At 34.9% G+C, this 24,622-nt stretch overlaps 4 protein-coding genes and 1 pseudogene across 10 annotated transcripts; 1 reads left to right on the forward strand and 4 right to left on the reverse strand.

Moving 5' to 3' along the window:
• Positions 1-618: 618 nt before the first annotated feature.
• Positions 619-4,847, reverse strand: LOC111315437 (putative BOI-related E3 ubiquitin-protein ligase 2). Of its 2 annotated transcripts, XM_089749533.1 has the most exons (5): positions 4,691-4,847; positions 4,462-4,562; positions 3,922-4,241; positions 2,565-2,994; positions 619-1,237 (listed from the first exon to the last, which is right to left on the reverse strand). In XM_089749533.1, the coding sequence occupies exons 1-5, from the start codon at positions 4,753-4,755 to the stop codon at positions 1,233-1,235; spliced, it is 921 nt and encodes a 306-aa protein (XP_089605659.1). In that variant the 5' UTR covers positions 4,756-4,847; the 3' UTR covers positions 619-1,232. The 2 variants fall into 2 exon arrangements, with proteins under 2 accessions (XP_089605659.1, XP_022772883.2); XM_022917148.2 differs by lacking the exon at positions 619-1,237 and having other exon boundaries at positions 2,408-2,994.
• Positions 4,848-5,512: 665 nt separating this feature from the next.
• LOC111314851 (protein RALF-like 34 pseudogene) lies at positions 5,513-6,745 on the forward strand (annotated as a pseudogene). Its single transcript, XR_016330787.1, has one exon. The product of XR_016330787.1 is annotated as a protein RALF-like 34 pseudogene (transcript).
• Positions 6,746-8,124: 1,379 nt separating this feature from the next.
• LOC111315438 (uncharacterized) lies at positions 8,125-9,924 on the reverse strand. Its single transcript, XM_022917149.2, has 3 exons — positions 9,170-9,924; positions 8,871-9,056; positions 8,125-8,790 (listed from the first exon to the last, which is right to left on the reverse strand). Exons 1-3 carry the CDS (start codon positions 9,659-9,661, stop codon positions 8,506-8,508), a joined length of 963 nt encoding a protein of 320 aa, XP_022772884.2. The 5' UTR covers positions 9,662-9,924; the 3' UTR covers positions 8,125-8,505.
• Positions 9,925-12,096: 2,172 nt separating this feature from the next.
• On the reverse strand, positions 12,097-16,932 carry LOC111314852 (uncharacterized). 2 transcript variants are annotated; one of them, XM_089749220.1, is made up of 6 exons: positions 16,795-16,932; positions 14,327-14,628; positions 14,078-14,173; positions 13,926-13,991; positions 13,781-13,846; positions 12,368-12,830 (listed from the first exon to the last, which is right to left on the reverse strand). In XM_089749220.1, the coding sequence occupies exons 2-6, from the start codon at positions 14,576-14,578 to the stop codon at positions 12,501-12,503; spliced, it is 810 nt and encodes a 269-aa protein (XP_089605346.1). In that variant the 5' UTR covers positions 14,579-14,628; positions 16,795-16,932; the 3' UTR covers positions 12,368-12,500. The 2 variants fall into 2 exon arrangements, with proteins under 2 accessions (XP_022772200.2, XP_089605346.1); XM_022916465.2 differs by lacking the exon at positions 16,795-16,932 and having other exon boundaries at positions 12,097-12,830; positions 14,327-14,813.
• A 146-nt stretch (positions 16,933-17,078) lies between these two features.
• On the reverse strand, positions 17,079-22,460 carry LOC111315439 (putative E3 ubiquitin-protein ligase RHG1A). Of its 4 annotated transcripts, XM_089749218.1 has the most exons (7): positions 21,828-22,073; positions 20,909-21,156; positions 18,709-20,434; positions 18,229-18,279; positions 17,874-17,972; positions 17,655-17,795; positions 17,079-17,580 (listed from the first exon to the last, which is right to left on the reverse strand). In XM_089749218.1, exons 3-7 carry the CDS (start codon positions 20,392-20,394, stop codon positions 17,449-17,451), a joined length of 2,109 nt encoding a protein of 702 aa, XP_089605344.1. In that variant the 5' UTR covers positions 20,395-20,434; positions 20,909-21,156; positions 21,828-22,073; the 3' UTR covers positions 17,079-17,448. The 4 variants fall into 4 exon arrangements, with proteins under 4 accessions (XP_089605344.1, XP_022772887.2, XP_022772886.2 ...); XM_022917152.2 differs by lacking the exons at positions 20,909-21,156; positions 21,828-22,073 and adding an exon at positions 22,230-22,460; XM_022917151.2 differs by lacking the exons at positions 20,909-21,156; positions 21,828-22,073 and adding an exon at positions 22,118-22,448.
• Between the last annotated feature and the right edge of the window lie 2,162 nt (positions 22,461-24,622).

A 24,622-nucleotide genomic window follows, 5' to 3' on the forward strand; every position in this document is an offset into this window, starting at 1 on the left:
AGAGAAACGAGAAAAGACAACACTTGAAACTATGCAAATACAAATATTCCATTCACATTTGGGGACCCCTCAAGGAACTGAGCAGAGAGGAACTATGGTGTAGCCTCGTACCCGAGGCAGAGGCTAGCTGTGGCCTGTGGCCTGTGGATATCACAAGATACATGTTCGGTTTAAAAATGGAATAACTTTGACAGTCCAAGATCACATTCGAGTCTCCCCAAAAAAAAAAAATTCACGGATGTACAACATATGATGAATAAAAGAACGGCAAAAAAGAGAAAAACAAAGTGGAGGCAACTGGTAAGCCCATTAGAGATAACCCACAGACCCCACAAAGAGAAATAAGAAAAAAAAAAGACAGAAAAAAACAGCTTTATAGGGAATAAGGAGGAGGTTGGATGATTGAACTGGAGTAAAGTCACACTTTTATAATTTTTCAGGTTCTCTAATTTTTATTTTAGTTTTTGTAATAATGGGATAAAGAGAATGGAATGGAATACAAAGGAAAAGGGGGGGCAATGACAGGACTGAGATCGTCTGGGGTTTGCGGTGGGAGGTGGAAGTGGAAATGGAGGTGGAAATGAAATAATTATAATCATAATAATAACAACAATAATGGATAGCAGATAGTTATAATCATGGGAGAAGCATATTCACTTTCCTCTTTGTCATCACTTTCTAAGGCATGATTAGAAAAAAAGTTCATCAATCTTCTACCCCCCATTAAAGAAAAGCAATTCTCTTCCTTCCCCTCCACTTTTGTCCAATTCTACACCAAATAATACAAACTTGTTTCCCAAGACTTCTACATATACTAATTAGAATATTAGTGGAGAAAAAGTTTGGGGTTTTGGAATTCGCAATTGATCATTTCTCAGCTTGGTTAGCTTCAAGAGCTCTTGAATTTCGCAATGGGCTCAGCTTCGAATGTTTGATCTCTCTGCATGGGGCTTGGTCAGGTGACAATGGCTGCTCAACTACTAGAGTACTTGATATAAACTTGTTCAAACTGCTCATTTGAACACCAATCATAAAGCTGAACAGTTGGTTTTGAGTAACAGGGTTTCAGTCAGAAACAGCAATATTCCCTTAACAATATCTCAAATTCTCCCTCTTTTCTCCATAATGTCTTGCATGGCCCCTTGTGCTCACTTAATCTCAGTTGATTTCAAAAGTTTTGATTTTCTGCAAACTAGGCATTGGAAGCCATGTTGTCTGAGTGATATATGGGGTCACACTGTTACAGCATTTAAAGAATAATTAGTTCATCTAAAACAAGACCTTCACAATTAATGATGAAAACTTATTAAATAACAGTCAATCAAGCAGCATCTGTTTTTGAAAAAAAGCGTTCCCTATTTCAAATCTTTCTTTTTCAAAATGCTTAAAAGATTATAAAAAATATCAATGGTGCCTTTGTGAAAATGTCCTTTTACGTGTTTGCATTTAAAGCAAGATGACTGAAATTTATGTATTCAATGTCGATAGCCTTTTTTTTTTTATTTTACAATTTACTTCTATGGGCTAAAGCCCTTTGCATAAGTTCATTTTGTGTTTGACTTAACAGGGAGAGAACACAAAAACAAGAGAAAAGATGCGTAGAATTGGTGGCAAATTCGGCAATGAAGGATGTGATATCCATTCTTAAAGGTTTCGAACTCCTTGAAATGCGGCTGGCCTACTTCTTAGAGAAAGGGCTCTTCCATGGGTTAGCCCAAGGGGCCAGACGGATGTAAAATCAAAAGGCAACGTATTCATATGTAGCACTCTAAGAACTGCATGACAGTATCAGGGTAAAGCAGAGAAGTACGCGGTTGAAACGTAGACACCCCAACATCTCGACTGTGCAAGCTAAAAAAATCAGGGTTATATTGCATCTCTGATACGAATTTGAAGGGACCCAACATTTTTCTGTTTGAGCCATTCATGGCGAATGGTTTTTAGTTTGAGATGTAGGATGGCATGTTTGACGTCTTCAACTTAAATTATTCCTAGTTACTACAGCTCATAGCTTTCTTCATGTAGCATGCATAGGATAGAGAGATGAATTCAAGAAGACACGTTTCCAAATGACACGAGAGATGCAACTTTTAAGAGTCGAGTAAGCCAGCCTTCTTTTTTGGATTGGGTATTTCCTCAAGAACTAACAAAACAATGGTGCATCAAACAAATACAGCAATGAAATTAGTCATAAAGGGAAAAGACACCGTCTTTCTTCATCATTTATAACCCATAAGCCACGTGAGAATCTTTGTAGTTATGTAAAGTTTCATCCAACTAAAAGCAAGTGTAATCAGTTTATCTCAAATATTTTATATAACCAAGCCATATACTCGGAATATTCGATGAGAAACCTTGCCTAACTATCCTTAAAGCAACAAACCAACAAACAAGAGGCAACCATCAATATCAAAAGAATTCTGGATGTAACTTTAGTATAATATTAAAGCTTTCATATGTATATCATTACATAAATACCTCCATGCCAATAATCTTAGATGACTGACACAGTGGGCAAAAACTAAGCTTACTTTCACAAGCTTTACAGAGGCAGAGATGCTTACAAGGTAACAAAAGCATGCAGGCTTCATTCACTCTGCAAATTTTACAAGTCATCAACTCTTTCATGTCACTGTTCTCCTTGCAGAGCAAATGGAAATCAATGACCCGGCCATTGCAGCAAGAAGCTGTATCATCAACCTCGCTATCACCACATCCTTCCTTACTATCTCTACTTTGAGCGTAAACTTGCTGAAGACTAAACTTGAGGGCAGTAATCATGTTTTCATTGTATCTGGCACGCTGCTGCCAGGCACCTGCTTCCATGGTCAATTGCTCCATCCGCTCTGCCAGTTCCATATTCTTTTTGTTAATATTTTCCACTTCTGCTTCTTTCTCACGAAGTTTCTGCGTAACTTTATCTTCCACAAATGAAATTGTCTGAAGTTGGTTAGCCTGAACCTTCTCCAACACAGATTGCTGTAATCGGTCACCCTATTGAAAGAGAAGAGATGGGATTAGAAGTACTTTCATTAAAAGTCAACTTCAAAACTGCTTGTTGACCAATATATATTTCACAATAAGGATAGAAAGTTAATGCTAAAACAAACAATGAAAAATAGGTTTCACCACCATGAACATCACCATACTCGTACAATCATACTATCTCCCATCACTTATAACCATTTGACTAATTAGTAAATACATACACAATTACCATCAGAACCTTGAAAAAGACAAAAAAAGAGGATAAACCACGTAATCTTCAATTAAGATCTTAATTCAAAGGTGCATAGAACAGAAACATTCTCCCATTATAGCATGACCCAGTACCATAGATTCTCCAAAATTTATGTATTTAAGTTAGAATTGTTCAACTGGTGGAAACAGAATAGTTCATTTCATTCAATCACACTATACTTAACCCTAATTTCTGTAAGGCACATAGTGTTATTTTCAGAAGAAAAATAAAAAAACTGCGAAACAAAGCCCATGATGAAGAAATTCATAATAAGTGACAAGGTGAAAATGCAGATGGTTAAAGATATTTAATTGCTATTACTTCTAGAAAATGATGACCGTATGCAGGACATGCAAAAGCTTGACTCACTCTAATTACCACTTTGCGCACTTGCAGCTCGATAATGACAATAACATAACTCACAATGGAATACGACAAAATAATATGAATTGTGTTAAGATTGGAAAGTGCCTTATCTACAGTTAACAGACTCAATAAGCAATCGAAAAAACTACCAAAAATAAATCTGAAACAAAAATTACCATTATTATCCACATATGGCACAAATGACATCCTAAAATAACAAATCGATCCTTACAAAAATCATAGAAGCTAATCAAACATGTTTTATTTCCATTTAACTGTATTTAACAAGAAGCTAGAGTCCAACAAAGCCAGACCTCAACTTTGAGGAATCTATCAATCTCTGCATCCTGTCGCTGCAACTCATTATCAATGTCATTGCCAATGAGTGACAGCAAAGCCGAATCACCCGAAGAAGCCATCCGATTATTATTATCTAGTGACAAACCTAAACCTGTTGAGACAGACCGTGCTTGAAAAAAATCAACAGAAGATATCTGTGAATTGTTCTCCAAAAAATCTTGTTCCCTTAGTTTCTTCCTTTTAGGCTCAACCCCATTATTCCATGGAAAGTCAGCTCCTCCATCACTCCCATCTGTCACCGGAGCAGACCCGGGTGCAAACCCATCAACATGAACTAAACCAATAAAAACAATCAATAAATAAAAATAAAAAAATCCCAGAAATATTAAACAACAAAGTTCCAATTTTGATGCTTAAAATGTAAAGGTAATTTCACCATAACTACCACTAAAGAAATTGAATTTTTTACTTATCTTCATATAATCCTTAATCAATTAAATAGAAAATAAAAAGTAATTAAAATTTAAAAAAAAAAAGGAAGAGAGAGGAATTACAAGGAGGGACATAAGGAGGATGCTGAGACGAATCTTGTAAATCAGGCGTATTGTAATAACCAAGTGGCGGCGAAATCTGACCGTCGATTGCGTATAAGTTCCTGAGATCAAACATAGAAAGAAACAGATTATAAATTTTTTTAGGGTTTAGTTTTTCTTTAGCAGAAAGTTAAATTGATTTTGGTAGTAATTAAAAGATTGGATTTTTTTTTGGGGGGGGGTGGTTTACCTGAAATTTTTAGATTGTTGTTGTGCTTGGTACTGTTGTTGAAACTGGCGCTGAGGGAAAGCCATTTTTGAGAGAGAACTGGTAATGAGTTTTTCATTCGTATAGAGAGAAGAGAAGAGAATAGCGTGGGTGATGGAGAATATTCTTTTTATTTCTAGTTTGGCCTCGTTATTTGTTTTATTTTTTATTGGCCACTGTAATTCCGTTAATTTTCAAAAAGACCGTTTTTTATTTGTTTCTTACGGAATAGGCCAATTTGGACAGGGAAAAAAAATAAAAAATATGAAGATTAATAAGCTCTCTTGATTTTTTTTGGGTCTAAAATAGAGATTTTATTTCCTTTTAAAATTTTTAAAATTTGAAAAATTAAAATAAGAATATATGATAATTTATGATAATATATCCTTAAAAGCTTAAATGTGGACTTCAAAAACTTTTAACAATCAAAGAATTTAAAAAATCTTATTGACGGTGAATAAAATAATTTTTATAAACAAATATATTAAAAAATATATTTTGATATATGTGTGTATTACACAAAAAATTTTAATAAAAAGCATAATTTACCCTTTTATTTTTATCACATTTAATTAATTAATTAATTAATTATTTTTATTTTTATTAAAGTAATCTTATTTCAAGCTTAATTGGATCACATTGTGAATTTTGTGATTATCGAAAAGCTATAAGAACAAAGTTTAGTGCTCAAGCCAAACAAAATCAATTAATTAATTCTCCAGCTGCCTAATTTGACTTTAATCACCATAATAGGATATTGTCTTTTACTTTTTGTGAATTACGAAATTCATTTTATAAAAAAAAAAAAAAAAACCACCAAAACTCGGCTTTCTCTCGAACTCTCTTACGTTATTTTCTTTCAAATTCTAAATATGTAACAATTGTCACCGACCATGTGATGAAAAGCTCCTAAGCATGAGTACTTGACCACATGGATTCCTCCTAGTGGTAGAGTTCCCAACCCTGAACTTGACTAATTGATGGAGACCAACGAGTTAAGCCCCCAATGATATATTATATATCATGTTGTGATGCCATATTAATCTAAGCCATTCATGGATTAATTAATCAGATTCCAGAGAGAAAATCTGAATGAAACAAATCAAAGTGAAAAAAATGAAGGGGGACTCTAAATTGAAGTCGGTTTTAATCTAAGCAGGGAAGCAGGGAAACAGGGCAGGGGCCGGTGATGTCCTCAGTGTCGCAGTAGTTGTCAGGGTCTTAAGTAGAGTCGGTATGTGACATCAATTTACATGTGACTTCTGTCGCCTACCGTACCTTCCCACAACAAATGACTCAGCCTTCCATAATTCTTCGTCTTCCTCACTTTAAGACACAACTGATCGGTTTCCAAATCTGAAGTCTCTTCCATTTTGGCCAGAGCTCATCAAGGTCACATCAATGGAAACCACATTTCTCAAAGTGCTTCTTATCATCTCAATTCTGCTCACTGTCACTGCTCAGGTTGATCACTCCAGCTTCTATCTTATGAGTGAGGAAACTGAATGGCCCTGGAGGATGTCAGTGCATGATGAGTTGGGTGCCAATGAAGAGGAAGAAGGTGGCAGTGCTAGGAGATCTCTATATTGGAAAGCAACACACTATTACATTTCTTATGGGGCACTTTCTGCTAACAGGATTCCATGCCCACCTCGGTCTGGAAGGTCTTACTACACTCATAATTGTTTTAAAGCCACAGAGCCTGCTAACCCCTACATCAGAGGCTGCTCTAGAATCACGCTTTGCAGGAGATAAAATAAGTGTTTAGGAGTTGCAGCTTTTATCCGAACATTGTTCCAATTGATTTTGTATGACTCTTTGTTTCACTCATTGTTATATTAATAGGAAGTTGTTACATCTTGTTCAACTGAACCAGCTTTGAGATCTTGTGGATCTGAGTATATGATTTGTTCCAACTACCAAATCAAGTGAATTGCCCTGGCTTTAGCTGTTGGATTCTCTTTGCAGGATTAAGCAATGAAATAAGATCAACATGCAAGAAATGTTATCTGTACCTCATCAGATATAACATGGTGATGATTTTAAAATTAAACAATTTCAGCAGTATTTTCATTAACACTTCCACAAGTTATGCAGTAAGGGCCAGAACAACAAAATGGAAGTCAAAATTTAATAACATCTTATTGCCTACAAGCATGCAACCTAATTTCACAAGATCCCAAAGCAATGACGCATGATTATCTGTGGCAAATAATAAGATATATAGTATGACTGTAGAAGGATACAAAATTACAAATTCATAGAATTTTTCTCCTGCAAGCGACAGTTCTCTTAATTTTTTAACAATGAAGGAAATTTTGGTTATTGAAGATAATCATATAGCCATCCATGATACAATTGCTTTATTCAGAATGACCATTTTTGCAAGTTAGATTTCATGGCTGAATGAAAGGTATCTCCAAACTCACCCACATCGTCACTGAAGTTTTTTATTGGTTTTCTTCGATCTTTTGGAGCAAAAACGAACCTATTATTCAAGAAAGATCAGGGAGGAACCTCGTCTTTTCTTGGCGAAGTAGTTTTTAACCTGAACAATATTATTCGGGTTAAACATTCCAGGACTTGTTAACGAATCTACAATACCTCATCTGGCGTATGCGGTTAAGTATTTGCAAGTTTCATTTCTTTCGAAACAACTCAAATAAATTACAATTTATGTCCAAATATGCTTAGCTTTCTTCCCCAAGGTCCAAGGCCTTGCCTGTGAGTCTATCACTCACCTTTTTGTTGGAGATTAAGCAGATACTACTAAACAGTTTAAAAAAAAAAGTGATTACAGAACAGTTGCTTATGTTATTTTTTTCCTTCTTCATTTTAAAGAAATCCTACCAAAGGTTGTTAAAGAAAACAGATTGGCCATTATTGATTCTAATCACTGATTTTGAGATCGTTTATGATTATTGATCCCTGAGTCCTGATAATGATCATGTCTCTTTTTAATAAACTTAATCATGTTCTTGAGAGTGAGCATGTGCACAAAAGAACAGGACATCCACATGCCTGAATTTTTTTTTCAACTTTGTCTTCCATAATTCCCATATTATATTAGGTGTGTATTAGGACATTCCCTGCAAATCACATGGCCAATGAGTTTTGTACAACAAATCAATGGTTTCAGCTTCATTGTGCTTTTCTGTCAGGATTTTTACTCTTTCTAGCACAAAAATTTAATGGAAGCGAGTTTAACTTTAACCAATTGTGCAAATGCAATTTTTTAATCTCAGTTATCCCTACATATGTTAGATCTGTCTTTCGCAAAAAAATATAGATAAAAAATGGCCTGGGAAGAGCTTTAAACTATTTGTCCTAAAAGAAAGAGAAATTAAAGCTTCTCCAGCTAACCAAATTTTATCAGCAATAATAAAAAAATTAAGTTGATTCCTTTAAACACAAACTTACTCAACCGACAGCCGAAAATTTTTACCTAAAACATTTAAAACTCTATTATTCCATTATAAACTGTTGTACCACTACATTTACTAAAAGAATGAATTACATTTTTAAAAAGGAAAAAAATTAATAAAAAGCCATAACTCACAAGTCACCACCGAATCAAACGTATGTGGTTCTCACTCATTGGGAACACAGGCAGCCCCAATAAGTCCACAACCGCGTTCCTTACTCCCTGACTAGACATCTCCAGGCCTGTCTGCTTAGCTGTATCCCATTCATTTCCCACTTATCGTCAACAAAAGAAGAACAACAAATTAAAGAAAAAAAAAAAGGGGGGGGGGGGGGGAAGCCACTTCGACGTGTTTTCCATTTGATTCGATCTATCAATCGTATGTGCAAGAATTCTTGAGTGAAATAGGAACATTGAGTTTACTGGGATCGAAAGTTATGTCACATTCGATTTTCTTGTAGAACTTTGGCTTAACCAATTTGCCTAGGATGTAAGCTCTTGAATGGACAATGAAGTTCAGTTTAAGTGAAACTGGAAGCGTTGTTGTGCCCGTTGAACTGCTCAAACTTGCTCCACTTCCGTACAAAGGAACCTTGTTTCCCATAACCGTTACAGATACAGACCTTTGGCTCTTCCTTGATTGATAAAATTTCTTCACCTGAAACACCAAAGTTCCACAAATTTAATGAAATGGAAATGTTAAAACTTTTTTTTTTTTTTCTTTTGAAGTGGACTTACGGTTCCTGAAGCAATGGGGATCTGAGAAAATGACAGATCTAGAGGAGTTGATGTGACATGGACGCCAAAAAATGTTCCAGTGTTACGATAAATCATTTTCACTGTGGAATTCATGGAGATCATATCAGTTGCCACACCTGTGGCATCCGAACCAGCTTGGATCTTGAATTGCTCAAATGTTATACTCTGCAGGATCAAATAAAACCAGTCAACCACAACCCATTTGTAATTCAATCTAAAAAGCTTAAAAGAATGATGGAAAAAAAAAGAAGAAAAGAACGAATGAGAGAGCAAGTTACCTTCATTGTGACCTTGGGTTTCTGGGGCCTGCTAGCTCCCCAGAGAATCAAAGAAAACATAGAGAACAGAATAAAGAAGCCAAGAACAAAAGCTAGAAAATAACATCTTCGAGGGAGTCCCTTATCACGCTCTTCATCTTCAAGGAGCCCTTCTTCTTCGATCACATCACATTCTTTCCACTGCTTATGTCCCTTCCTATGTGCTCCCCTAGACGACGCGTCGTTCGGAGAGATCTTGCGGGATCCGGGTTTAAGCGACCCTGAAAACCGACTCGAAGAGGACTCACGCGAGTGGCGACCCACGGAGGAATGGGAGTGCGGTGGTGATCCCATGGGGCTGAGCACCGGCGTGGAATGGAACGACGTGGTAGTCTTTTCTCCATCGTGAGAATCACGTGAAGGGCTCTGCACGTAGTAAACTGGACGCCGCGGGGACCTCGTTGGCGATGATGGGGCAAGGCTTGTAACCTCTGAGTCTGTCTTGGCGTGCATTTTCGGTGGCGTTTACTTCAAATCTCACCCAACACTAACCAAGAACCTGTCTTTTGCGTCAGCTTATGTAGTAGGGATTATTACAAGTGCTGGGTATGTTTTATTTTGTGGATTTGCTTGAGTGTTTGATGGTGACTTTATGAAGGAGTTTGTTTGCCAACTGGGCGTGAAATTGAAGAATTAAGTACAGATTTTTGCTGTAACGCGTGGAATACGTGAGAAAATAAAATAAAATAAAATATAGGATGACCAAAGTGGGAGAGGACGACAAAAGAGAAGGTGAGTGCGTTTATACTTTTGAGCTAGGGATGCGTTCGGATTCGGGCATTAGGAAGAGGAAGCAGCGAGGAGCTCATTACCCGACAGCCATGTTACAGTTGGCAGCCCTGACCTGACATGGCACCACCAAACTACGATTGTTCTTTACCCTTTTTCCTTGGGCCACCTAACTGTTGCAAGCTATCTAGAATCAGACGATCGTAGGAGTTTGATGAGGGGGAAAGTGATTTGGGCTTATTTTGTTTGGGCTCAAGGCAGTCGGGTATAATTCATGCAGTTAGATCAAAGACAGCTTTTTTTTTCTTTTTGGATGACAACAGTCAACAGCCTTCCTTAACCTATTTAAAATTGAAGATTTGAAGGTAATATCCGTGATTAGTATTAAAAATCCAAAATTCCCATACCAAGGAACGGGTCTAATGATGAAAGATCAGGACAGGCAGGTTCCCCAACGTTAACAGTTCATCTAGAATTTAACAAGAAAAAGAGATGCCACTTGTGGATTTGTGGGTCATACTTGCAATCTATCCATCAACGGCAGGGATCTTAAGCTCGACAATGGGGGCTCCACAATAAACCATGTGAGCCCATGTGGAAAGATACCTGCTCCACGAATGCCTCTTAACACAGCAATAGTTCTGCCCTTTTATATTTTCATTTGTTTTGGTTTTTCATTTTTCCTTTCTGTCGATAATAAGGTTTTGGCAGATATTTTTGTTACTTCAAAATTTAGATTAGCTGGATAGTTAGATAACTTCATTAGTGCTAAAGAAATCTTGTGCATCCCTCCCTCCCCACCTTTTTTCTTATATGTAGATTTTACTTCCAAATAGAAGATCCAATTGCAGGACATAATAAAGGTTGTTTACAAACATATGGCAGAAACTCTGATAACAAACAGAAGGTGTGGGAACAAATACACTAAAAAAATGTAACTTGATGGTGCCAAAGACCAACTCTCATGTATGCAAAATGCTACATGCATCTTTCACAATGTGTGTGTGTTGTTTCGCCATTTTTTAGCTTATTATTGTCCAAGAAAACTAGTCAGGATTCCTCCGGACTCCAAAATGCACCAAAAGACATATAAGATTTCAAAATGGGGTCAAACTAAGGAAGAATGAGAGGAATATTTAACAAGTTCCAAGTAGAGATCACTGTCAAATAGTAGTAAAAGCAAAAGCAAAAGCAAAAGCAAAAAGGAAAAGAAAAGATAGGTATGAATTAAGCTTACGGTGACTTAATTGGGAGGAACCCTAATTGGCTTACTATCTCCGAGGCAGCAGACCAGAGGCCGGGAACAAATAAAAAAGAAACGTTGGTTAGAGATAATTCAAGCAGCTAAGACTTATTAAGACTAAAGAGGACAGGTGTCATTATAAGATTTCAGTTGTATTATGTCTGTCAATAATTAAATATGATAATTTAAAATATAATATGATAACATAATATAAATATTACACAAAAATAAAATATAAAAATGAAACGATTTAAAATTTTAATAATAATTATAAATAAATTTAATAAAATTTTAAAAATTTTATTTTTTTATATTTATATAAATTATAATATATAATTTTTATATAAAATATAATAAAAATATATAAATAGTAATATTTGTGTTATATAAATTCATGAATTGCCAAATGTACTTACAATAAACGTGACAAAAAGGGATAAAAAAAGCAGAAGATTGTGGGGGATAATTCCTACACCAAAAGCAAATTTTCATCAATTAATGATAAGAATGGGTCCAAAATCCAGGCTTATCGTAATTGCCAATCCTGGAAGTGCCCCCTATTGGGTAGAAACTTGGGATTAACATCAAGTGGGGCTAACTTTTGGGCCCACGGCCTGAAATGGGCAAACCCATCGTCCATCATCCGAATGTTCGACACATGGAAGGGTGGCTCCGTCTGTCAATTGTCCCCCAATCTACCAATCTTTCAAGAAATAAAAATAAATAAATAAAATTCTTTTCTTCCTTGTTATGAAGTATGCTTGTCTCATCGCTGCAATTCATGGTTTTATTAGAATTAAATGTGGCTCATTTATACAATTTAGATAGAATGCAGAACATTTTACTTGAGAAGAAGATACTGAAACACAGCAACAGTTTTTAACTCTATAGAACAAAAAAAAAAAAAAAACATATATTAATCAATGATAGTAATTATCACTTTATGCAGGGGAATGACGATAAGCACAGTTGCACCTGAACATTGTGTTTTTCGTATATATAAAGAGGAATAAAGATGTCAGTAGCATCAACATATATAAAGCTGAACAAGTATAAAAGGTCATCGGTTTCAATAACATTTGCAGCTTCTAGTGTTTGAACCAGAGGAAGATTTAGAGATGGTGACCTCAGTTTTTTACATCCTGTTTCTTTAGGATTTCTGCTTGGCTAAGACATGCCTGGTAAAGAGTTATTCCCAGCATGATTCATCTTGAATTGAAGTTGTGACCGGCCTTCCTTACAGATTTCCTTGACATTTTCAAAGAAAAATGAAAAAGCTTGCATTGATCCAAGAGATTTTCTGATGGATTCATTACATATTCATGCTAAAGGTTCCTTGGAAGATTTTGAAGGGGTGAAGGATCCATACCGTGCCTCAGCAGAGGCTTCAAAACCAAATGAAGATTCCAAATTGGATATATTAGCTACAGAAGGTGCAACAATTGGCTGATTTGAGATGGTGCATGAGTTGGAAAGATTAAAAGGAGTGTTCATCAAGTTTTCTTCATTTGAAGAAAATGTGCCTGCTCTTGTGTTGGGACTAAAGAATCCATTTCCCCCGTCATAACCGGTGGGAGGCAGTTGCATTTGCTGTAGTACTCCCGGTAAGCACATCGGGTACAAACTCAATCCATTTCTCATTGATAACATCTGCGAAATCAATGACAACAAAACAAACGGGCTTTTCATGATTCTAGCTCAGTTCGCATTACACTGTACCTTCAGACAAATAAAACTAATGATTTCAAAACAAACTTTAGCTTTTATCATTTCATCTTTATTTAGTGTTTCTTGCCTTCCATACCAACATGTGCAACAAATCAAACAAATGATCTTATCAGCATCACACAAAATAAATGTATGAAAATAAAACAAATCCCTTTCTCTTGAGACCTAATAATTTCAAACACGACATGAAAATGATACGAATAAAAAATACAAAGGTAACATGATTTATAATTTTAGCAAAAACCATAAATAGGTTTAACAAAACCAAAATAATGTATCTCATGTTTTTGTGTCAACACGAATTGTAACATGCAATTTTTATGTAAAACGAATACATGAATTTTTAATATTTTATACGATACAAATACACGAATTGCCAAGTAGTCCATCTCCATCACCAAAAACAAAACAATCTAAGCATGAATAGAGTTTAAAGCATCGCATTGGTGCCTAACCTCTCATTTCCTCTCCCTCCCAGTCCTGATACCATAAATACTAAACTTCTCCATTGCATGTGCAAAATCATAGAAAAATACAGACAGACTAGAAGCATACAATTGCAAAAACTGCTTTGTCTTAGTGCCATTTAATGGAGCACTATCCCCCAATTCTCTCTGTAAATTCTGATAACACACGTTCTCAAACTTAGATGGTGTCATGACATCATTAAATGCCAACAATGCGGGATCTTTAGGATAATTCACATACATTTTTTTTCAGTTGCTTCGGCAAACTTAAGAGTTACATGTGGAACCAGTTCGTATTTCATGATAAACAGCCAAATCTGACACATGATAACTAGCAAGACAATGTGGTACACTAAAGTAAGAAAACACAAAATAGAAATGGCAGAACCAGAAGAGAACACTCACCTGTACTTGAAGTTGAAGCTGCTTCAGATATTCGATTGACTCGTCAAGCATCGAAGCCTTATCCGTCTATCACTCCAAAAAAGATAAACAATCATTTATTAGAAAAAAGACAAGGCTCTGTTTGGTTATAGCAGTTTTTAAATACCTTGTTAGAGTTTGGTATTAGATTCTGTAACGCTTTCATTTTCTCATTAATCCTACTCCTCCTTCTCTGCCAAACAAACAAAAACAAAAGTAAATCAAATTTCGTATAGATTTCATTTGGAAAAAAAAAAAAAACTGTTAAAACGGTCAAACCTTTTCCGACAAATTATGGACTTCGGCTGCTCTGCTTCGTTTCGATGAACTACGTGGCTGCTCTTGATTTGACGGAGTCTCCGATGCTTCCTGAACCTTTTAGATTTAAAAAAGTAATCTTAATCTAAGCTTTCGCTATTGGCGAAAAATAATCAAAGAAAACTTTAAGCTTTAGCTTTTTTTTTGTTTTTTTCAATTCTAAGGAAAATAACTTTTGAAAATAAAAGAAAATCATTTAAATTATTTTACCTCGCTGTCGTAACTGAAATCTCCGGTGGAAGACAACGCATTGTCGGCGCTATCTTTAACATTGGCTCCAAAATATGTTATAGGATCGGAGAAATTGACTCGAGGCTCTGACTCGGCTCGAACAGCTGATCCGCTAACTCGGTAGCTATCCTCAACTGGAATTTCCATCCCGGCGACGGAATTAGCCGTGGGAGTTGAAAATGCCGGCACTTCAAATGGAAAAGACTGAATATACTTGGCCTTGACTTGCATGCACGAAGAAGAGGATTTGTGAAGGAGATGATCAAGGAACGTGGAGATTTCTTCGGGTTCCAGGTTTGAAGATGGAGTTGCACCGTAGAGATCCGCCATGAAAATTGATTCAGAGAAAAATTAAAGAGAATCGAAACGGAGGCATAAAAGAAGAAACGCGTTTCTGATTGAGAGTGGTTTTTCCTTCTTCTCTTTTTCTGTGCTGATTCGTTTAAAAAACGGATTTTTCTTTTTTCAAAATAATGTGAAAATTTTGAAGATTATTACTGAAAAAGTGAAAATAACGAACGGTCCAATATTTTTATTATTATCTGTTTGGCACGCCTCTTTTAATTTCGTTTAAAATTGCCACAAAAATTTGATAACATTCCAAAAATTTACAATTCAATTTTATGGTTTTTTCTTCAAAATGCAAAAAGGTTAATCTAGTAGTAGTTTCCTTTTTTTTTTTTCTTCTTTGGATTTTTAATTATTTTTATCCAAAAATTTTTAAACCAAATTTATAAAATTTTTATTTACAACGAAAATTACGAATGATCTTAAGTCGATTTTTTGTGTTTGTCAAGATATGATACTTTGAATTCTTAAATCCCACCCAATGTTAAGAGAAATCTTTTGTTTCATAGTTGATATATGAGATACTATTTATAGGAAAAATGTATCACATAACACATGTTGATTTTGAATGTTTTCAAGAATTAATCATTTTTATTCTTACATTCTATCACACATTAATACTTAAGACAAGATCCAACAAGTTTCCAACCAAAATCAATATTATAGAATTTGATGTAAATATAAAAATTATGAGAGGAAAAAGCACAACATAAATACATAAATTAATAAATTTATAAAAATTAATTTTATGAAAATTATTGTACCTTTGATTATTTTAGTATGTCCTTGAGGGATGGGAATGATATTACGGAGCATTCAAGTGTTATTAATGTAATTTGCCCTGGACTTCAAAACAAAGTGGGAAGAAGGAAAAAAAAAAAGAGTTTCTATTTGCTACTTTTTTCTTCTTTCATATATTTTTCTTAATTTTTCAAATAAAGTTATTTAATTACTTTTTTTTGAATTATAAATTCAAAAATTTTTAAAAGCTTTTGAATTTAAAGATTCGAAAGTTTTAAAATTTTTTTTAATTTATAAATTCAAAAACTTTTAAAAATTTTTGGATTTGCATATTTCATATCTAAAGGTGAGAAAAAATTTAAGAAAACTAAAAATCAATTTCAAACCATAGTATTTAATTCGGTTCATATTATTTTTTTTATTCAGTTTAGATTAAATTTAGATATTAAATGTATATATTAAATTTAGATGATATTTTGAATCGAAAAATTAAAAATTAAAAAAAAAACTAAACTAAACAGAATTATATATTTTACTAGTTTTTATATACATTTTATATTTTTATAAAATAAAATAATTATTTTATATTTAAATATATTAAAAATTATATTAAATAATATATATAATATAATTAAATTTTAAAAATAAATAAACTAAACAGATAAAATTTAATTTAAATTGAATAATATGAAAATTCGATTCAGATTCAAATTAAATTATTAAATTTCATAATTTTATATATTATTCAAAAAAATTACATATTTATATTTAAATATATTAAAAATTATATTAAATAATATATATAATATAATTAAATTTTAAAAATCAATAAACTAAACAGATAAAATTTAATTTGAATTGAATAATATGAAAATTCGATTCAGATTCAAATTAAATTATTAAATTTCATAATTTTATATATTATTCAAAAAAAATTACATAGAATCCAATTCAAATTTTTATCATCTTAACCATATCATTACAACCAATAAAAAATCTAAAAAACCACATATATAGTTTTTGTCTATCAAATTTTAAATGAGCTTAAATTTCATTTTTTTTATAAAGATATGAAAAATTTTCGGGATATGAATTTTTTTAACTGACTTTTTTTAAAATTTATTGAATATAAAAATTTGATAAATTATATAATTTATTTAAAATAGATATCTAACCACTTTTAAAATCAAGATGAAAAAATAATTAAATAATTTTATAAAAAGATAATTTAAAATAAATTATGGATAGTTAAAATGCAGTGAAAAAAAAAAAAAAAAAAGCCAGGCTTCGGCCTTCACTGTCTAATCCAACCAAACGTTAGCTTGGCCTGAAAGCAGCACTAATTGAAAAAGACTTACCAATCCTGCAAATCCCGAGGCCACTCTTTTTTAACGGCGTGTCAGCAGCAACCTCTGCTCCAAATCAGCTACGCGTATTTTAGGATTTACAGATTAGATTACTCAAAGCTACAACTGCAGAATTTGCTGGTGGCTGCTTCAGCTGGTATTTGGCGAGATATTCTTTACTTTTTTTGTCAGAAAAACGAGGGAAAATGAGGATGACGATTGCAGGTTTTGCCCCACTTGCTCGATATGTTTATACAATGTCAGGTTGAATTAAACAAACAAATGTAGAAGAAATATGAGGCACATCGAAATGTAAAGAGATTCAATAATCTATGTCGCCAATGGGCAGAAGATTCATACATAAAACTAAATAGTGCAATGACAACCATGGAAAATGTAGAAACTAGCTTTCTGCTCCCGGTGCTTCAGACATTTGAGTCATCCACATAGAAGATTGCTTTGTTTGACATAATTGGAAGTAAAAATGCCTCTGGCAATTGAATTACAAGTGCCATGGATGGACTATCTTGGAATGAAAACTTTTGCATATGGCACACCTTAAGGCATCTGGTATTTGATGAATTACAGAAGCCAAGCCACAAACTTTCAATGCCGGTCTTCCTTTCTCTGAACCGTGGAAGAATTTATTGCCTGGAAACAATCGTCTCATTTAGTCAGACCCATTGCTTTACAAATGGGGCACAAGTTTTTGCGCATCAACCATTGTTTAATGCAATCAGCATGGAAGTTGTGTCCACATTCTAGTGTCCCAAGATCTTCTCCATCGTTATATTCTTCCTGCATATTCGTAAACAATTATTGAAGGGATTCATGGAATTAGTACAGAAACCACCGATGAGAAAATTCATTACCCGACAAACACAACATGGTTCTGTCTCTAACTGAGATCTTGTTGCACTTGAGTGCTTTCGTCGTTTGAGATGGTTTAATATAGTTTCTTCACTCAACCCTGTGCTTACGTTACCAATGCGTTCTTCCAGAGCCAATAACTCCTATTACCCACAAAGCAATTCTACTGTGAGAATTTTCAAAACAGAAAGGATGGTAGATGCCAATAACATAGATACTACCTCATATGACATGTTATCAACATCAAGCCGCATATCCCGATACCGATCAGGAATATCAGCTATTCCCAAAAAAACTGATTGATCAAGGATCATAACATCCTGCCATACAAGCAGAATTAGAAAGAGAAAATGTCACTTGATTGGTCAAAAGTAAATTATTATCCATAAACAACACTTGGTCCTACATTACATCGCCACGCTTTGCCCATGGGAGCTCAAATATGAAGAATGGCAACCTATATGAACATAGTGATAAATGAACAATAAAAGAAAAAGCAATTTTTTTTTTTGCATCCATGTTTCAATTGGTGAAGATAGAACTGCATAAAATTAAGCCATAAATTAAAAACCTTACCTCAAAACGCAAGTTCTCACCCCTATGCATTAGATCCAAGACATTGCGAATCTGCCCCATAAACACACTGTCAGATCCAGTAGAGTGGTTCTTTGCCAAGGTCATTTAATGTTGCAAAATAAGTTGTATATTTACTTTTGAGTGATGAAAATAAAGAATAAAGTGCAACACATGAATGACTGATTAATAGACTAATGCAAGCATTTGGGATAACAATGCCCAATGGCACATCTTTCAGACAAAAACAACTATGAAAAAACAACATACATATTATTCTCCACAATTAGCATTGCACCATCATGCAAGGAATAAGATGTTTCTCCTATATCTATACCAGGTATGTGTATACAGTAACAATTAGATTGGCAGCAAATTAAATAGTAATAACGTAAGGGGAATCATGATTACTCCTTGTTATGTTAGAGTTCAAAGGGAAAGGTGAAAACTATCAGTCAGAAAAGAAGCAGTTCTAGGGCAGACCTCAGACACAAAAAGCCTGCTTCTTCCTTCAGTGGCAGCAGTTAAAGTTCGAAATGCATGGGGAATTCCAAGCAAACCAGCATCTCGTCTCTCCAACCATGGCATTGACCTAGGGTATGGATGATGGCGGCCCTGATTAGCTACTCCAGAGGAAAGCAGCAGCCCTTCTGAAGAAGTAGGATGTCCTGAAGAAAGTGAAGAATGATTGCCCTGGCCTCCAGATTCAGCACCAAGGGAGGACATCAATGATTGACGAACAAGTTCTGACAATCTTCGTGGATATTGTGTAGAGGGGTTGGGATGAGGAACCCACATGGAAGCAGATGACACATTGGCACCAGAACTTGAGCCAGCACAAGATGTAGAAGCAACATTTCCAGGAGTGCTTATATTTTCACTGCTTAAACCTTGATTTGTTGGATTTCTAGCCAAAGTTCTTAACTCTGGTGCAGAAACAAACATAGGATGATCTAATAGGTTTCTACCCATGCTTCTTGATTGATGTCCCTCATGTTGTACAGCATCTCTATCCGCAGATACATTATAACTTGATGAATTGCCGGTTCTTGAGCGAGAACCTCCATTCCACCTAAATGTCTGCACATTTCGTGGCAAAGTTGGAACATGATTTACGACATTCGGATTTTGAGGACTTGCATTATCTACCATTGGTGCTGACCTTAAGTCTAGTGAATGATCAGTTGGAAGAAGTCTTGATGACTGCTGCAAAGACAAAACAGACTGCCTGGCCGTATCACTTGTAGAAAATATCGGAGGACCGATAGGTTCTTGTATACTGGAAGGATTTATTCTCAGCCGGAAATTCCTGTGTGAGCTCTCTGCAGCTGGTAAAACAAATGGTTCAGGAATGCTGTCAGAAGCTGATTCTCTTACATCTAATCCAAGTCTAGGATGCACCTGTCTTGAGAGGACAGATACATTTACACTGCTTCCTGTACTACAGCTAGCAGAAACTCCATGCCAGGCACTACTTTCTGCACGATGAAAGTAGTTAGAACTTCCACTCGAAGAGGACTGCCCAACATTTTCTTCAAGAGCCTTTCTTTTGCAGGATGCACGACGACCCTCATATGAGCAGCCAGGTCTGCTATCATTATCATCCACAACATACCCACCACTTCCAGAAGAAAGAAGAAAAGCTTCAGGACCAGCAGCAGGTGAACTCCGCTCATTCTCGGATCCACTAGACTTATACAGGTTAGACCGTTCTGTAACTTGACAGTTATTATCACCATGACCCACTAAGCTGGCATTTAAGCAGAGATTCTGGGGAACTGTCTCAGAATTGGAACTTTCGACAAATAGAGAGTTCTGTTCATACTGCCGCTCTTCTAAACTGGGACTAGCATTTGCAGAAGCACTCATAGAAGATGACCATTCATGGTCAGTTTTCCACTCATTATGGCTGACCTCATTCTGTGTGCCACTAGAGCTAGGCTCTCCCAAGCTCCATCTGCCCAGCTCCTGCTCCTCTCGACCAATAGAGTTCAGACAACCAGTGTTCATGTCATTAGGTGACAGCAAACAATCAGGCAATCTGTTTTCTATAGGAGTTCGAATATTATTCCAGCAAACCTGCTGGTCTATAGCAGCATTATTTGATGTAGAGCCGTGGTCAAAGAAGGTTTCAGGCAAGGAACCAACAGTACCCCTTTGCCCCCGCATTAGGGCTTGTATGAAGTTCTGTAAAAATTATTGCAAAGTCCTGAAGAATATTACAATACAAATTGTAAGTCACCAATAGGCACAACAAAGTGGAAGTGAAAGAGAGGCAGTGGCATTGAAATGATTCTAGACAAAGCACTAGTGTACACAAATGAAGAACAAAATATTAAAAATATGTTTCAAATCAATTTTAAGATTTCTAATAGTAAAAGGGTAGTTCAAGTAGGATTGATGTTGCCTTATAGTGACATCTTTTGCATCTCAGACATCAAGAAACCAATTGTTGCAAATAAACTATCAGCAGGCTGAGCAATGCCACGCAAATGTTACTTGAAACCAATAGTAAATGTTTCAAATGATATGCTCGCTTTCTAACACCACAGAGAAAACAAATAACATCACAGAGAACATCAAGGGAAAAGCAGCTGCATCTAAAATCTAATATCCAATAGATTAGGATAACAATGAGGCGCAGAAGCAAAAGCAGTTACTAGTGGGAGCAAGAGACAGTAACTGATTAAGCCAAGTGGTCTATCGCCCTGCAAGCAGTAGGATGAGGTTTAGACAATGTAACCAAATCAACAAAGACACTGATTCGCCCAGTACAGCATATCATCAACAAAGACCACCAAACGTGCTGCTAGCAGCAACGTCAAGTAATCAATCCTAATGTGAAGTAATCCCAAATTTAATCCACACAGGATACATCACAAACTCGGTCAGCAGAACATAGAACCACAAAAGGGCACTGAGCAACTAAATCTGGAAATTTTAAAACATTAGAGGGCAATCAAAATCAAACAATAAAGAGCATCCACTAACAGCAGATATCCAACTGTGGACCATAACGAAAGGAGACAATAAATAAGGTTAAAGCTTCCTCGCTTCGCCATACAGAACAAAATGCAATAATACACAAAGAAAATAAACTGAACACATACACAAGAAATAGGCATTCCAGCTGTAGTTATTTCTCTTCTATATTTTACCTCAGCACCCCCTACCCCAGGCCGGCCAACCCCAACCCCAAAGCCACCATATAACAGAAAAGATAATAGAAGAAAGATAGAAAAAAAACTAAATCAAACGCAACCGCTAAATTCAATAGAGAATCTAAGGTCAAACAAGGCAACTACAAGCTTCATCTGTTTACAAATCAGCTATTACAAGAGAGAGCCTCAACAATCAAACATCCAGTGAAAACACAGCTAAAATTAACAAACTTTAAACACAAACAGGAAAGACCTCACAGAATAAGCAGATTTTGAAAATAAAAAGATCATAAAAATCAAAACTTTGAAGATGAAAATACCCTATTAAACCAACAACAACAAAATTCAAGAAAAAAAAAACCGGAGAGAATATCCTCCACTTCATCTGACCATCAACCGATCAAACAAAAATAGACATGAAAACACACCCAAAAAGCTCACCTAACGGGTGGAAATGTAAGACCTTGATCGATCTAAAAGAATCTTAACAAGAAGATAAAGGGTTAAACCACAAAATCAGGATGAAAAAAGCTGTCTTGAGATATTCTCCTCTCCTTTCTCAAGAAAAGAGAGAGGAGAAAGAGAGAAAAAAAAAAAACAAACAAAAAATGCAAACACTTGAGTCTTGAGCAATTGAAGGAAGACAGAGGGCCTTTAAAAGATAAAATGAAATGAGAAATGAAATACTTCTGTACAAGAAACAAAGAGAGAGATTAAAAGAGGACAATAACCTGTAATTTACCAAATAACCCTGAAGAAAAGAGAGAGAGATTTCCCAACAAAGATGAATAACAAAAACAATCAAAACATTGGAGAATGCGGGTGTTCTGTTGGGCCGCGTACCATATGGCTTTCATGTCTCCATCTTTCTTTTCCTTATGAGATTTTTCCATCTTTCCTGTTCACTTATCTATATATGCAAGAAAGATTTTTCCATCTTTCCTCACCCTCCCTCTATCTCTATAATTAATATTAATTAAGACCCTTCTCCCAATGCGGTCCGTAGGCAAAGCCCCACAAAACACTTGAACCCCTGTGTTTTGTTTTGTTTCCATCACTTTCACGCCAAGCACCTGCCTTCCCCTCCCTTGTAGCCTCTTTTACCAATCCACGTGTTTCTCTCTTTCCAACCCTTTGCTTTACCCCTCAGCCACCTTTTGAGACCAAAAAAACCCAAGAAAATTTTAATTAAAGACTAAACATTTTTCCAAATAATACGTGAGAACATGACATGTAAAACTGCTAAATACAAACGTGGGATTGGTATGGTTTTAATAGGTATCCTACTTGAACGACATTAGATTTCTTATCTTTTTTTCTTACCCCCTAAGGGAATTTGTTTCTCTCTTTTTCCCATCACATGTTCGTCAAAAAAAAAAAAAAAATCATGTAGGTGTGATTTGGCAAGTATACCACTTAACAGAAAATAAGAAAAATAAAAATTAGGCACAACCTCGAAATTAGAGAAGGTAAAAATATTTAAAATTATGGTTTTGATTTCATCTTATTTTTTAAGGTTAATTTTTTTTTAAAAATTAAATATCATCAGATTAAATGACGTAAAATTTTTTAAAATAAGATCAAAGTTGAATTTCATGTAAATTCAATCTTATTCGATTGATATATATAAAATAATTATTTTTTTAATTTTATATTTATTTATATATATTTAATTTTATATTTATATTAAAAATAATATTTTATTAATTTTAAATTAAATCAAATCAAATATAATTTTATATAATATCAAATTAAATTATATTTAAATATAAAAAAAATAAAAAAATTTATCAAATCAAATCGAATTCAAATTTTATATATTTAAAATCGATTAAATTTGAAAACAAAAAATTATTTGATTCAATATGTTATCATTACTACCTTAACAGATTGAATTCTCTCTGTTGGTACAATTTTAGGTGGAATATGTCAAATGGAGGTGCATTGGTGAACGCACAGAAATATCATTGCTTTGGTTAAAAGAGGTGTGAATCAAAAGACCCCAACAGTCCCCCTCAATAAGTATTTTTGTAGGTTCTTGCCCCCAAACTTCCTTAAATATTATTTCGTCTCTCGCCGTTCATGACTCAACCGTGGGGGGGGCCTCTCTCCTCTTAGCTTGTACTGTTTTTCTACCTTTTTTTATATTGAATTTTCTTCTTCTCTCAAAACCATTCAAAGGTGGTTGCTTTGCTTTACATTTTTTTTATCCTACTAATGTGTTCATTTGGACATATGGGTACTGCATATACAACCACATTGTGTAATATCTATCATTGAATATTGATTAATAAGATAAGCATTGATGATTCCCCCATCTTTCAAAGCGAATATTAGAAACTTGGCATTTGCTTTAAACAAAGGACTATCACCTACATATGAAGCCTACACACTCCGTATTTTTTGAATTAATCATGCAAACAAAGTTTGGAGAATATGCACTAATTCCAAAAAGGAACCTAAAATAAAAGAGAGAGAGGAGAAAATTAAATGAGAGGAAGGTGATTTGACTTTTTGTTAATGGAGGACACGCTTGCTACTTGGAATGGTGGCAGGTTATAAATTTTCGAAGGAAAATGAGTCAGTTAAGGGCAGGGTGTAGTTGTTAGCAATAATGTGATTTAACCCCATAGCCAATCTCTTTAACCTGTTCCTGAATGGTGGGTGGTGCGAGTGATTGAATCAATTAATTCATGGAGAGCAAAGCTTATGAATTATGACCCAAAATTTTATTTTTTCTTTTGTGCCTGGAAAGGACACAAAGGTCTTAGTGACCCACCCTATCAACACGTGTTAGAATAAGAGAGGAGGGTGGATGTTGAATGCAGTGATAATGATTTTCACATGGCAAAGGCAAGTGTTGTCATGCAATTTAAATCCGAAAAAAAAAAAAATGGGGCTATGCGATGACTTTGTTTACCACGTAATGGAGAACTGGAAAGGGAACAGCTTCCTGTTTTCTATTGGTTATGAGGACAAAAACAAAAAAAGGGTAAGACACTAACACTTGTGGGCAAGATAATAACGTTACAACAAGGCCGTGCCCACAGGATAAGTACATGATGAGGCCTAAGGAACTTACAAAATGAAGTAGCATCGAAACTTGGTAAAAGAAAATTTGATTCCTTCTTGTACTAGTTCTATATTGTGAAATGAACACATATCTTGATTCCGGAGCATAAAAAAAATAGGGAAAAGATGATGCCTAAGGCTTGGGGTTATTGTCAGACAGCCAG

This window comes from Durio zibethinus, chromosome 20, assembly GCF_047325235.1.
Source record: "Durio zibethinus cultivar Kanyao isolate XHJ-2024 chromosome 20, ASM4732523v1, whole genome shotgun sequence".
NCBI lineage: Eukaryota > Viridiplantae > Streptophyta > Magnoliopsida > Malvales > Malvaceae > Durio > Durio zibethinus.